At 46.9% G+C, this 13,613-nt stretch overlaps 1 protein-coding gene across 1 annotated transcript in view; it reads left to right on the forward strand.

Annotated features, from left to right (window-relative positions):
* SLC6A2 (solute carrier family 6 member 2) overlaps window positions 1–13,613 on the forward strand; it is a 185,840-nt gene that overhangs the window by 122,585 nt on the left and 49,642 nt on the right. The window contains exons 6-7 of the mRNA XM_040409097.1: window positions 7,406–7,540; window positions 9,152–9,255. Of these exons, the coding sequence (XP_040265031.1) occupies window positions 7,406–7,540; window positions 9,152–9,255 (239 nt within the window). The remainder of the gene's footprint in view (window positions 1–7,405; window positions 7,541–9,151; window positions 9,256–13,613) is intronic.

The raw sequence follows: 13,613 nt of genomic DNA on the forward strand, positions 1-13,613 counted from the left end.
GAAATAACTTTCATCCGAGCGGTATACAGCTTTGGTCTCTTGGTCCCAGCAGGTTTTAGCAATGATTGGCAGGAATGAGTACTTCTGCTTTAAATGTTGAGCTTGCAGGATAAACGTCTGCTTGGTAGCTCTGTAACTGTGGCAGGATTAGCTTCTGGACTTATCTGTAACTTCTGCTGTGTGAGGACAGACTATCTGTGGAGGAATTGGCTTCTCCTAGGACTCTGGACTTCTCTCACAGATGGATTCTCAGGGGATGCTTTCTTCCTGGAACTCTGGAGTTTGCCTGTAGTTTCTGCTTTCCTCATCCAGGAGAGCTGAAGGAGCTCTAAATGGGTATGTGGCCAAGTCTCAACTGAGACTAGGTCCTTGCTGTCCTCCCTATGCAGGGGGACTACACACACACACACACACACCCTACCCCTATCAGGGGGTGGGCTACACTACCTTTAACTTCCTACTCCACCCATGCTGCAGGATGTGGGACCAGCTCACCTCTCCACATAGGGGGAGCTAAGCTGGAATAAACCATTCCAGCTTAGATGTACTAAACACTAAGCTGTACTTGCCAATGAGTTGCTGCCACCTACTGGTAACCAGGCAAATTACATGTACAATTGCATTTAACATAGATTTATATGCACATTTGTGGTAGACATAATGTAAGTTACATCAGATGACAGTATAAAGGCTCTCAGGAGATAGTAGCGGGGTAGAGGAGTGTAGTAACACAACTCTGAGGTGTTACATTCCCCCTTACTTTGAGTCAAGCTTTCCTCGGCTTGTGCTTAGGATAAGAGGACTAAGCTATGGGGTACCCAATTAAATACAAAGTGCTGCATGAAGTACATATAAAGACAAACAAAGACAAACATATAACGGCTACCCTAAGGTTCCTGCCCGCATGAGTAGGGTGTCTTATTAACAGTTTCCCTCTCTGTATAACCAGTGAACCAAAGGTCTGCGCTAAGCAATCATTACTTGACTGACTTTGAAGTATATTGGATCCAAATACCAAAGAAAGCATGGGAGTGTCTTTACTCTGTAGTCCCACCATTGTGTAATGAAATGCCCGCAAATAGAAGGGTGGCTTTATCCTGTATTCCCTTCCCTGCACCAAAGTCAAAAATTAAGGCTTATAGCACGATCAGTATGGTGACTATGGGTAGCTAAATGGCTCTGAGGCGGAGGCGCCATACCTTAGGCAAAGGTACAGAAGGGGGAGGTACCGTATACGCTTCTCCAAACGCGTCTGGCAATATCACAGGAGGAGGGTATAATAATCCCATGAAACTCCTAGAAGACATCACAGGATGGGGGTTTAGTTGTCCCATTACCAATCCTGGCACATATAACAAACAGGAAGGAGGGGTATATTACTCCCCTAGCCATTCCAGAAGCAGCAGGGTTACCCTTGTAGTTGCTGGACCTGCCTGGGACTTACCACTTGTCCTACCTGGGTACCTAGGATACATGACACCAGGAGTAGGCCATTAGTATTAAGTGTCCAAAGAGGCAGTCCGTTTAAAGAGAACAGAGCTGTAAAGCAAAGTGACACAAAAGAAAGGTGCTATTGATCTGGCTAAGTGCAAAAGTTAAGTGAAATTTCACAAAAAGTGCATAGATTCACATTGTGGCACCTGGAGAAAAATACACACAATGGGCATAAGTGCTTGAACATTGCTTAACCTGTAAAAGTTGAAGTAAAATTAGTGTAAAAACATTATGCTAATATCAGTGCAATCAATATCACCATAACATGCTCAAATATGACTTGATTCCTTTTTCTTGAAGTGCTTTAAAGTTGGAATCCTATGTAAACAAACAAAAGTCACTTGTAATCTATACATGAAATATAATTGTAATCCAATAGGAGGTATATTTGTAATCCAAGGAACGGTATAAAATGTTATATAAAAACACATATGAAATACTGTAGCAGCAAAAGTGTGAACCATAGTTCCATGAGGCTCTCAAATGACCTGCGAAAGGGGATAAAACAATGCGCAAACTTTGGCGCAAACTGGGATGCAGACAGTTGCTGAGGTGGGGGGAGTCCTAACAAACCATGTCCATCCTGGTGAAGAACAAACAAGGGCAACACACACAGAACAAATGGCCAACAGATCTTCACCCTTCAAGTTCAGTCCATGTTGTGGCTCCCATAAGTTTTTGGTATTGCAGTGAAGGAGGCATTTAGAGAAGGACTTGCAGGTCCTCCTCACTGCTGGAGCTACTAAAGCTCATTAGAAGGCGCTCCTGCCTCTGATAGCTAAGCTTTGCGGCTGTTGTGGTGCGCCAGTGCCCTCTAGTGGTATCTTTTGAGGTTGGCTGAGTAGTCAGCCTGGAGAAAGCTGTGGTAACCGGCTAAAAGCCGGAATCCCTTGCCGGTGCAGAGGCATGCAAAACCTCTGGCTTAAGAGGTTCTGGTAGGCATTCCAGGGGTGCCAGTGGAATTTTCCAGGGTAGGACATAGGGTGCCGGAGTTGTTGATCTAACCCACCCGTAGCGTCGGAGGTGCAGCCAGGTCAGGGATAAGGGGCTCTGGCTCAGATTGGGCTCGTTCTCTGAACCTCAGCTGGCCATCCGGGGCTTCCTGCAGGCATCTGACTCTTCCAGCAGAACCTGGTTCTTCCTGCCAGGCCTCTGGGGTGATAGCAGGGGATAGTGGCTTGGCCAGGAGGGTAATCCCTGCGGCAAAGGGCCCTGCACGGAACGCATCGGGGTGTATTCCACCTGGTCCCCGACATATAAGTTGTGGCGGGCCTGCGACAGATAGTTCCCTTTCACGGAGCGGCGGCCCACTGTAGTTGTCCTGTAGGAACCCCACTCCTCTTTCAACGGAGAACCACAGCACAGTTCCCGTACACCAGATTAATTTGGGGTCCTCTGGCCAGGGGTCATCCAGGACCTGCTTTACCCACTCTTCCACTGCCATTTTATACTCCCATCAACTTTGGGCATGGCAAGTGATCTCAAGAGGTACCTCAGGGTTAGGGCTCATTCAGACGGCCGTATGCTATCCGCAAAAATGCGGATCCGTTTTTTTGCGGATTAGATGCTGACCCATTCACTTCTATGGGGCCCTTTTCTATTCCACAGTTCCGCAAAAAAAATGAAACATGTCCTATACTTGTCCGTGAAAATCAGGACATGGCCCCATTGAAGTCTATGGGTCCGCAAAAATACTGAATGCTATCCGTTTTTTTGCAGATCCGTTTTTTTGCGGATCTGCAAAAAAACGGATAGCATTCAGTATTTTTGCGGACAGCATATGGCCGTCTGAATGAGCCCTAAATGTGACTGGGCCTGAGTTCAGTCCTCCTGGGCGGCGGAGTGGAAACTCCTGCCGCCTCCGCCACACCAGCCGGTGTGCGGAGCGGGGCCTCCTTGGTCTAGCAGAGTGACCGGGTACCACCGGGCGCAGTGCAGGGGCAGCTATGGGCTGGACTGGGGCCTCAGGAAGCAGGATGGCTACGACCTGTTGTTGCGGCCGAGTGGTGTTCGGCGGTGGTCGTGGTGGCCTCTGGAGCCTCAGTCGCCTCTGCGGGGGTCGCGGCTTGCTGCTGGGCTGAGACGTCGGTCGCGGAGGTGGGTGATGTCATCTGCGACATGGGCGCCTCCGGAACCTGGTTCGCTTGGCTGATGTCTGCTTCCGCGGGATCAGGCTTGAGTGCGGTGGCCATCTTCGTCTCAGGAGTGGTGGCGATCTTGCTGTCCGAGGAGGAATCCACAGCCTCCGGAATCCTGGCAAGCGCTGAGGGGCCGTTCCTTTACACCAGTTGGGAGACCCGGACCTCAGGTGGATAATTTTCATACACCGGTTCGCCTTGTATAGTCATCTGGTCCCACTTTGGCTTGGGGAGCACCATCTTCCTTTTCTCCTCGGTCATGCTGGATGCAGGAAGTGAAGGTGGAGCTTGAGGCGAGGGGTCTTCTCTCCCTTGGTTCACATTGCAAAGTTCTTTGGTGGGCAGGATTTAGATTTCCCGCTTCTAGGGGGGCGTAGTCAGCATTTTCGCCGTCCTGAGAGGGCGTTCTTGTGTTTTTCCGCTTCGGAGGGACATGAAGAAGCTGCGCCATTACAGAAATATGGCAAATTAACCCTTGGAGTGCTGGCGCGCACTGTTTAGCGCTTTCTGGCACCGCAATAAAAGCAATTAATTCAATTTTCAGGGTCTTGACACAGTTCCTAGGCCTTGTAGTAATGTTAGACACACAATCCGATCCTGTTCGTGATGCCACTTTAAATGCAGTGGCCAGGTACGGGTGGATAATCTGTATTTGTCGTGACGCCAATTGCAGCATGTGCAGGGTACTTTCCCAGGGCCCTTCCAAGGTGTTATAACGCACGTCCCAGATTAGGAATGCCAGAGTAGTGTAATGGCCTATAATGTCTCAATAGCTTGATGTTATTTGTGTCACGGTGTCTCCTACCTGGGTACGGCCGGACTCCTGGCTCCTTTGCAATAAATTTGATTGTAGTGATAGTAGGAGTAATAGAGGGATTTTGCAGAAGAAATGATGTCCAGACCTTTAGATGAAGTTCAAACTTTGCTTTACTTGAAATAACTTGCATCCGAGTGGTATACTGCTTTGGTCTCTTGGTCCCAGCAGGTTTTGGCAAGGATTGGCAGGAATGAGTACTTCTGCTTTAAATGTTGAGCTTGCAAGATAAACTTCTGCTTGGTAGCTGTGTAATTGTGGCAGGGTTAGCTTCTGCACTTATCTGTAACTTCTGCTGTGTGGGGACAGACTAGCTGAGGAGGAATTGGCTTCTCCTAGGACTCTAGACTTATCTCAGAGATGGATTCTCAGGGGATGCTTTCTTCCTGGAACTCTGGAGGAGTTTGCCTGTAGTTTCTGCTTTCCTTATCCAGCAGAGCTGAAGGTGCTCTAACTGGGTATATGGCCAAGTCTCAGCCGAGACTAGGTCCTTGCTGTCTTCCCTATGCAGGGGGACTCCACACACACACACCCTACCCCTAGCAGGGGGTGGGCTACACTACCTCTAACTTCCTTCTCCACCCATGCTGCAGGACGTGGGACCAGCCCACCTCTCCACAGAGGGGGAGCTAAGCTGGAATAAACCATTCCAGCTTAGATGCACTAAACACTAAGCAGTACTTGCCAATGAGTTGCTGCCACCTACTGGTAACCAGGCAAATTACATGAACAATTGCATTTAACATAGATTTATATGCACATTTGTGGAAGACATAGTGTAAATTGCATCAGATGACAGTATAAAGGCTCTCAGGAGATAGTAGCAGGGTAGAGGAGTGTAGTAACACAACTCTGGGGTGTTACACATGTCCTACCCCAAGAGGCAGTAATGGCAGATACAGTACTATGAAAGTACTATCAATGCTATGCTTCTCTAATAGTAAATGGTATTGAGGGTTATAACTAATCTAGCAATTAAAGGGGTTGTCTGGGTTCAGAGCTGACGTCACCGGCTCTGATGGGTGGACTTTAGCGCTTCCCTAGCCATTTTACAGGCCAAGGCAGCGCTAAAGCCCACCCATCAGTGCCGGCAGCCCCATGGAGAGCCTGGTTCCTCACCGGAACTCCAGAAAATGCCTTTACCCTGCGCGATTCAGCGAGGGCAAAGGAGAGCATCGGAGCATGAACTACTCCGATGCTCAAGTCAGGGGGGCTGCCTGGGTGAAAATGGGGATATGTCCGGGTACAGCTCTGAACCTGGACAACCCCTTTAGTGGTGTGTAATTTATCTGAGAACGGTTGAACTTGATGGACCTGAGTCTTTTTTCAACCTATGTAACTCCCTGAAGTGCTGAGGCACATTTTCAATAGCGCACACAACCCTGAGGCTCTACCCATCGCGGCACCAGTTTGATAAAGGCCCTGCGTGGCCGAAACGTCACACCTGTTCCACACAGCCACATTTCCGAAATAAATAATCACGGTTGCATCGATATTGCTGGAGTTTATATTTACATTACTATTGGGGTGGGAACCCGACTCCAAGCACACACAAGCAGAGTGCCACAAAGTTTTGTTTGAAGCTATACCAGGGATCAGCAACCTTCAACACTCCAGCTGCTGTGAAACTACAACTCCCTGCATACACACTTACTCAGCTGTTCTTGAAATTTCCATAGAAGTGAAAGGAGGATTCTGGGAGTTGTAGTTTCCGAACAGCTGGAGTGCCGGAGGTTGCTGATTACTGGCCTATACTAAGGATCTGCCATCAGTATCAGGTCGGTGGGAGTCGGACACCGTGAATGCCCACCCATCTGCCGTTACTTTGTAGGCCAAGCACCAGAACTAAACAGTTCCATCCACTGTCCCTGAGGATAGGGTATTAATATTAATATCCTGTATAACCGCTTTAAGATGCAACCACGTGCAACAAAATTGCCCAAAATCTGCAAAGTGAACCCATAAAAGTTAGACAAAAAGAGGGGCATTTCCTAATGTCTTTATGCCTCAACAGTGGCGTAAAAAAAAGTCACAAATTATGGTGCTATTAGAAAACTGGTGAGAAAAAGGGGGGTGGCTTAGTGCAGACTGCTAGATTTCCTGTAACTTAGAGCGTAGACTTCAACTTAAGGTGCACGAATTGCCAGAGATGTGCCTAATTTATTAAGAGTCATCTGCATCTATATAGGTGGCTCTCACTCTTATACAATCAGATACTAAATTTGACCAGATTGCTTATCTAGCTTCAGATTTTGTGCACACAACCGTTGTTTGGGTCCAGATCCCATTATCAGTTTTTCCAGGTCGCACACATTAATTTCTATGGGTCCGTAAAAAAAATGCATACAGCATACTGATGTCATCTATGTGCTGTCCACATCCCTACGGTCATTCCGCAAACTGCAGAACAGGTCCTATTCTTGTCCATTTTGCGGACAAGAATACGCAATTCTATTAGCAATATGCGCACGGCCGTGGCCAGTATCTGTATTTCTTGGATTTGTGGTTTGCAGACCGCAAAATACACATTAGGCCTTACACTGTCTACATCTAGGCCACAGCCACACGGTTTGGATTTTCAGTAGTGGAAACTAGCAGGATTTCCAGTGCGGATTTGACCGATTCTCCTGGCTGCTCACATTGACCGATTTGACCGATTCTCCTGATCTATTTGCCATATCTACCATGAGGTAAAGAGGACCTATCAGCCTAGTTGCATGTTTCTTGAAACCTTGTCACACCTCATGGAGATTGCCCAGAACTGTTATTTCATGAGGAAATGACTCAAACAGATATGTCAGGTGGCAGGTCTTCTTTTATCAATAGTCTCCAGCTCCTGCAGAAGACCCACCAGAGAAGATCGGTATTGCTAATCGTGGTCATTGAATGTATGTTACTTTGTTTGTTCTTATTTTCGCCTGAAGAGACTTTTTAAACTCCTTTATACATTTCTCGTTAGGTCGTATGGATAACAGCAACACTCCCATATGTAGTGCTATTTGTACTCCTCATACGTGGCATAACACTGCCTGGCTCTTTCAGAGGCATTAGTTCATACCTTCATATAGACTTTAAAAAACTACAGGAATACACAGTAAGTGTCCTTCAAATTATTATTTTTCTATGATAGTTAAATTCAACCCATTACTGTGTCTGTAAACGAAATATTGAAAAAACCCTTAGTGCTTTTTTGTGTCAGAGTGTGTAGAGACACCCTCCATTGACTCAGTTGTCAATTTGCTCATACATTTCCAGGAGGAATAACAGGGACATGGCAAAGAAAAGATGATCCAGAATTTATTATGAATAACAAGTACTTGCTAAAAAGATATTTCAGGAGAGCTGAGAAGTCCTATTTAACCCTTTCGCTACCAGCGCTGTACATGTATGGTGTCATGGCTGGTGTCATGGCTGGTGGGTCTCCGCTGTTTCAAACAGGGTTTCAAACAGCAGAGACCCGTGGCTAATTGTGGTAATTAAAGCCTTTAGATGCCTTGATCAATTGAGATCACGGTATCTAAAGGGTAAAAAACTATGGAAGCTCTGCAGCCAATGAGGATGCCGGTAATTGATTTAAATGTGCTAGGTCTCGCTGAAGAGACCCAGGGCATTTATGCTGCAATTCTTATTTTGGCCAGCAGGTGGTAGGCCAACATAAGAAATGAGCAATTCTGAATATTAAAAGGATGTAAAAAATCCATGAATGTTCAGAATTAAAGACAAAAATTGATTTTGTAGGCTCAAATACAAGATTCAAAATCATAACAAAAAAGTAAAAAAAAAATGTTAAAAATATATAAAAAATAAAAAAATATATGAAAGTTTAAATTCCCCCCCTTTCCGTAGAATAAAAAACTAAATACATAAATAACAAAAAATATAAACATATCACCACGACCAAAAATGCCTGTTCTATTAAAATATAAAAATATTTTTCCAATATGGCGAATGTCATAATGGAAAAAAGGGTTTAAAATGGCCAACTTGCCATTTTTTCATTGCTTATCTTACCCCAAAAAATGTAATAAAATGTGATAAAAAAATCACATACTCCAAAATGGTATAAATAAAAACGACAGATTGTTCAACAAAAAATTAACCTCCACATAACTCAGTAGATATAACAATAAAAAAGTTATGGGGGTCAAAATATGGTGATGTAAAAATAATTTTTTTTTTCAAAGTTTGAATTTATTTTTACATTATTTAGACATAGAAAATCTATACATATGTGGTATCATTGTAATCGTTTTCCCGCTTATCACTACATTGTATGACATATTAAATGGTGGCATTAGAAAGTACAACTTGTCCTGCAAAATATAAGCCCTTAACAGTATGACAGTTCTACTGTATCGTTGACTTCACCGGCCTAAATAAAGAAGTGTAATGTGTGATGCTCTAATTGAGTCACTCATCCATTTCCCCTCTCGGGTCGCAGTGAATGGTCTGACTGAGAAAGTCAAGCGAGGCCGCCTGCTGTACTAAAAGTCCAAACTAAGGAGGAAGTTAAATAGCCAGGACAGGAAGTAGAAGACATAAGGTGCAAAAAAAAATCTTTCCAGAAAGCCATCTACCAGTTTTTTTTGGTAAAAAAATTAATAAACAGTTACATAGAATATTCACACATAGGCTGTTAATATGATTAAAAAAAAATGTGATAGTCGTGTGTGTCCCTTTAAAGACTTCTTTGTATTTCATTTAGGTATGGATAGATGCCGCAACACAAATATTCTATTCGCTTGGAGCAGGGTTTGGAGTTCTCATTGCCTTTGCCAGCTATAATAAATTCGATAACAACTGTTACAGGTAAGTTTAGATTGCCTTCTGTCTGCTTTAGGAGACATATACTAAAAAGCAAAAGGGTTTTGAACTTTTGACTTTCAGGCTCCATACCTTACCATCTTCACATGTGAGACTACCATCATTTTATAGATAATCATCTTAGCTGTCTGATACATAAATTAGATTTGTAACTATTTAGCAAATGATTAGTTATGCAGATTCTTGTCACGTAACCAGTGCTTGAAGTGGGCCGGAACGCGGCGGTACTCAGTACCGCCACTTCCAAAAATTGCCCTGGAGAGTACCAGCACCTCTCCGTGCGCCCAGTACGTGGGTTTCCGGTACCGGAGCGCAGCGGAGAGCTGGCAGTATCTCCTCCCTAATGTCGTTGGCTGGGCAGCTAGTGGAGGGGGGCGGGTCGTTGCAGAGTACGGCTCAGGCTGGCGCAGGCAGGGAGTTGACCTCACGTTAGGTGACGTCAACTCCTTCCCGCGCGCCTGTGTGGAGCGATCAGTGCGGCGACCAGTGACTGGTCCTCCTTGGAGTCAGGAGTCGGACGGTGCAGCAAAGAACATCGACTTTGCTTTGGAATCCAACTTCTGAAGAGTACTGGTGAGTGACAGGCACCCCCCCTCCCCCCACACACATTAGTTCCTCTCTGTACCAGTATCCCCCCCCCCCTGGCAGGGGGGTACTGGTACAGAGAGGAATTAATGTGTGTGATGAGGGGGGGGGGGGGTCTGATGTGCAGGGGGGTACTGGTACAGAGAGGAACGAATGTGCGGGGGGGGGGGGGTACTGGTACATAGAGGAACTAATATATATGTGTCTGATGGGTGGGTCTGATGTGTAGGGGGCCCCTGCACATCAGACCCCCCCATCACACACATATATATTAGTTCCTCTATGTACCAGGACCCCCCCCCCCACCACCGCCCATTCGTTCCTCTCTGTACCAGTACCCCCCTGCACATCAGACCCCCCCCCCCCTCATCACACACATTAGTTCCTCTCTTTACCAGTACCCCCCCCCCACCACCACCACACATTAGTGCCTCTCTGTACCAGTACCCCTCTGCACATCAGACCCCCCATCACACACATATATATTAGTTCCTCTCTGTACCAGTATCCCCCCCCCCCTGGCAGGGGGGTACTGGTACAGAGAGGAATTAATGTGTGTGATGAGGGGGGGGGGGGGTCTGATGTGCAGGGGGGTACTGGTACAGAGAGGAACGAATGTGCGGGGGGGGGGGGGTACTGGTACATAGAGGAACTAATATATATGTGTCTGATGGGTGGGTCTGATGTGTAGGGGGCCCCTGCACATCAGACCCCCCCATCACACACATATATATTAGTTCCTCTATGTACCAGGACCCCCCCCCCACCACCGCACATTCGTTCCCCTCTGTACCAGTTCCCCCCTGCACATCAGACCCCCCCCCCCCTCATCACACACATTAGTTCCTCTCTTTACCAGTACCCCCCCCCCACCACCACCACACATTAGTGCCTCTCTGTACCAGTACCCCTCTGCACATCAGACCCCCCATCACACACATATATATTAGTTCCTCTATGTACCAGTACCCCCCCCCCACCACCACCGCACATTCGTTCCTCTCTGAACCAGTACCCCCCTGCACATCAGACCCCCCCCTCATCACACACACACACACATTAATTCCTCTCTGTACCAGTACCCCCCTGGCAGGGGGGTACTGGTACAGAGAGGAATTAATGTGTGTGTGTGTGATGAGTGGGGGGGGGGGGGGGTCTGATGTGCAGGGGGGTACTGGTACAGAGAGGAACGAATGTGCGGTGGTGGGGGGGGGTACTGTACTGGTACATAGAGGAACTAATATATATGTGTGTGATGGGGGGGTCTGATGTGCAGGGGCCCCCTGCACATCAGACCCCCCCATCACACACATATATATATTAGTTCCTCTATGTACCAGGACCCCCCCCCCCCACCACCGCACATTCGTTCCTCTCTGAACCAGTACCCCCCTGCACATCAGACCCCCCCCTCATCACACACACACACACATTAATTCAGTATTGGGGGGGGGAGCACCGGCGCCTAATAGAGTACCGGCACCTCTTTTGGCCCACTTAAAGCACTGCACGTAACTGCATTGTTACTGTTTTGCTCCTTTTAGTGGAACAATCTTTTTCTTTTTGGATACTACAAATTACAACCTGCTAAAGGCTCATGGGCCCTGGTGCAAGAGTTTAGCTTGGGGCCCCCATCCCTCATTGCTTTGTGGCCAGGGGCAGGGAAGCACATAGCCTTCCTGCTGCCTGAGGCAAAAATTGAAACTGCACCCCCCACCATGCCAAATTCTTGACCTAACACCAGGAACGTAACTAGAAGTGCCTGAGCCCCACAGCAGATTTTTGTATGGGCCCCCTCAGCCCCCCGCCCCATTTTTGATATACTATTTTTACCCCCCTGTCCTTTTTATTTTTGATAAAAATCTTTTTTATTTATATGCAAATCACCTTCCTAACGTGCCCAAAGGGCTGTCCCTCCGGCCGTTTGTGCCCAGCTGCGTCTATTATCGCCAAGCCCAGCGCCGTCCCGCTATTAATTATTCACTGCTGTCCTCGTCTTTTTTTTTTTCTAAGTGTGCCGTAGTCTCGCGCATGCGCCGATGTTACTCACGTGCGGGCCCGCGCGGTGTCCTGGCAGCAGCCTCAAGTAATGTAATCGCGCATGCGCCAGAAAGCGGAGAAAGCTGGCGCATGCGTGATTACACTACTTGAGGCTGCTGCCAGGACACCGCATGGGCCCGGACGTGAGCAACATCAGCGCATGCGCGACTATGGCGCACTTAGAAAAAAAAAAAGACGAGAACAGCAGTGAATAATTAACAGAGGGGCGGTTGTGGGCTTGGCGATAATGGGCGCGGCTGGGCACAAATGGCCGGAGGGACAACCTCTTGGGCACGTTAGGAAGGTAATTTGCATATAAATAAAAAAGATTAAACTTGACAGACACGCTGTCGGGCGCCGCACCCCTTGTCAGCCCGGGCCCCGAAGCAGCCGCTTCCCCTGCTTCCCCGGTAGTTACGCCACTGCCTAACACCTTTCCTCCAGCCAGAGGTGTAACTTGACCAGCATGCACCTTCTATAAAACAGGTGTCTTCTCATGTGGTACAAGGGTCTTTGGGGCCCCTCAGGCTCCTGGGCCCGGTAGCGACTGCTACCTCTGCACCCCCTATAGCTACGCCCCTGCGTTCCATCCATTTCAAAGCCAATAGGTGAACGTCCAGGCAAAATATTGGAGTCAACAAGTCCGCTCATCACAAGGTCTATCAGTTCTGGCACGACAAACGCGGCAGTGGAGGTGGTTCGTATGCTTTGTAATAGTGAGATCACAGACATCCATGCAAGCACTCTGCGATACACATTAGACAAGTCTGCAAGGGTGACCCCAAAAAAAGGTGAAGAAGCCTCGACTTCAATCTCGTCATAAGAAGCATCGGCTCAAGTTTGTAAAAAAAAGTACGAACAGTGGACAGTAGAAGATTGGAAACTGGTGATTTGGAGCGATGAGACAAAAGTCAATAGACTGGGCTTTGATGGGTGCAAATGGGTCTGGAAGAAACAAGGGAAAAGGGGGCTAACAGAACGAGAAATTGAAGGAACTGTCAAGTTTGGTGGAGGAAGCCTGATGATATGGGATTGTTTCACAGCCAAAGGCATTGGATACTTGACCAGGATCCATGTGGTCTCAATGCTGAGCTATATGTGATTATCCTACAAGACGGGTTACTTCCATAACACTTGAGTACTATATGGGTATGAAATGGATGACATAGTGTTCCAGTAAAACAATAACCCAAAGCATATGTCGAGATTGGCAAAGAAATGGTTCAGTGACAATGAAGTAGAGGTGCTAGATAGGCTCCCACAATCCCCAGACCTCAAACCAATCAAACACTTGTGGGTAGAGTTGAAGAAAAAGCTGTATTTGTGCCCAAGTGAGTCGACCAGTATGCACCAACATTGGGAATGTGTAGAAGAGACCTGGGAACAGAATTTGTTCAAGAATCTTATCGAGAGCATGCCCAGAAGGATTCAGAAAGTGTTGAAAGCCAAAGGTGAGTTTACAAAATAATTTAAATTTAGAATTTTAGGAGCAAAACAGTAACAATGCAGTTACATGACAAAAATCTGCATAACTAATCATATGCTAAATTGTTGCAAGTCCAACATATGTATGAAATGAGTTTTCACTGTCTGGCCCTGTCAATGAAAGTGCAGAGGTTGCCACAATTGCTGGGAAAGTGCAGCCTCTAGGTGTAACAGCAACGCCCCCATTGCTCCTAGAGGCTCATTTGCATATATTAAAACTTCATTTTTCTCAT

This window comes from Bufo bufo, chromosome 10, assembly GCF_905171765.1.
Source record: "Bufo bufo chromosome 10, aBufBuf1.1, whole genome shotgun sequence".
Classification (NCBI taxonomy): domain Eukaryota; kingdom Metazoa; phylum Chordata; class Amphibia; order Anura; family Bufonidae; genus Bufo; species Bufo bufo.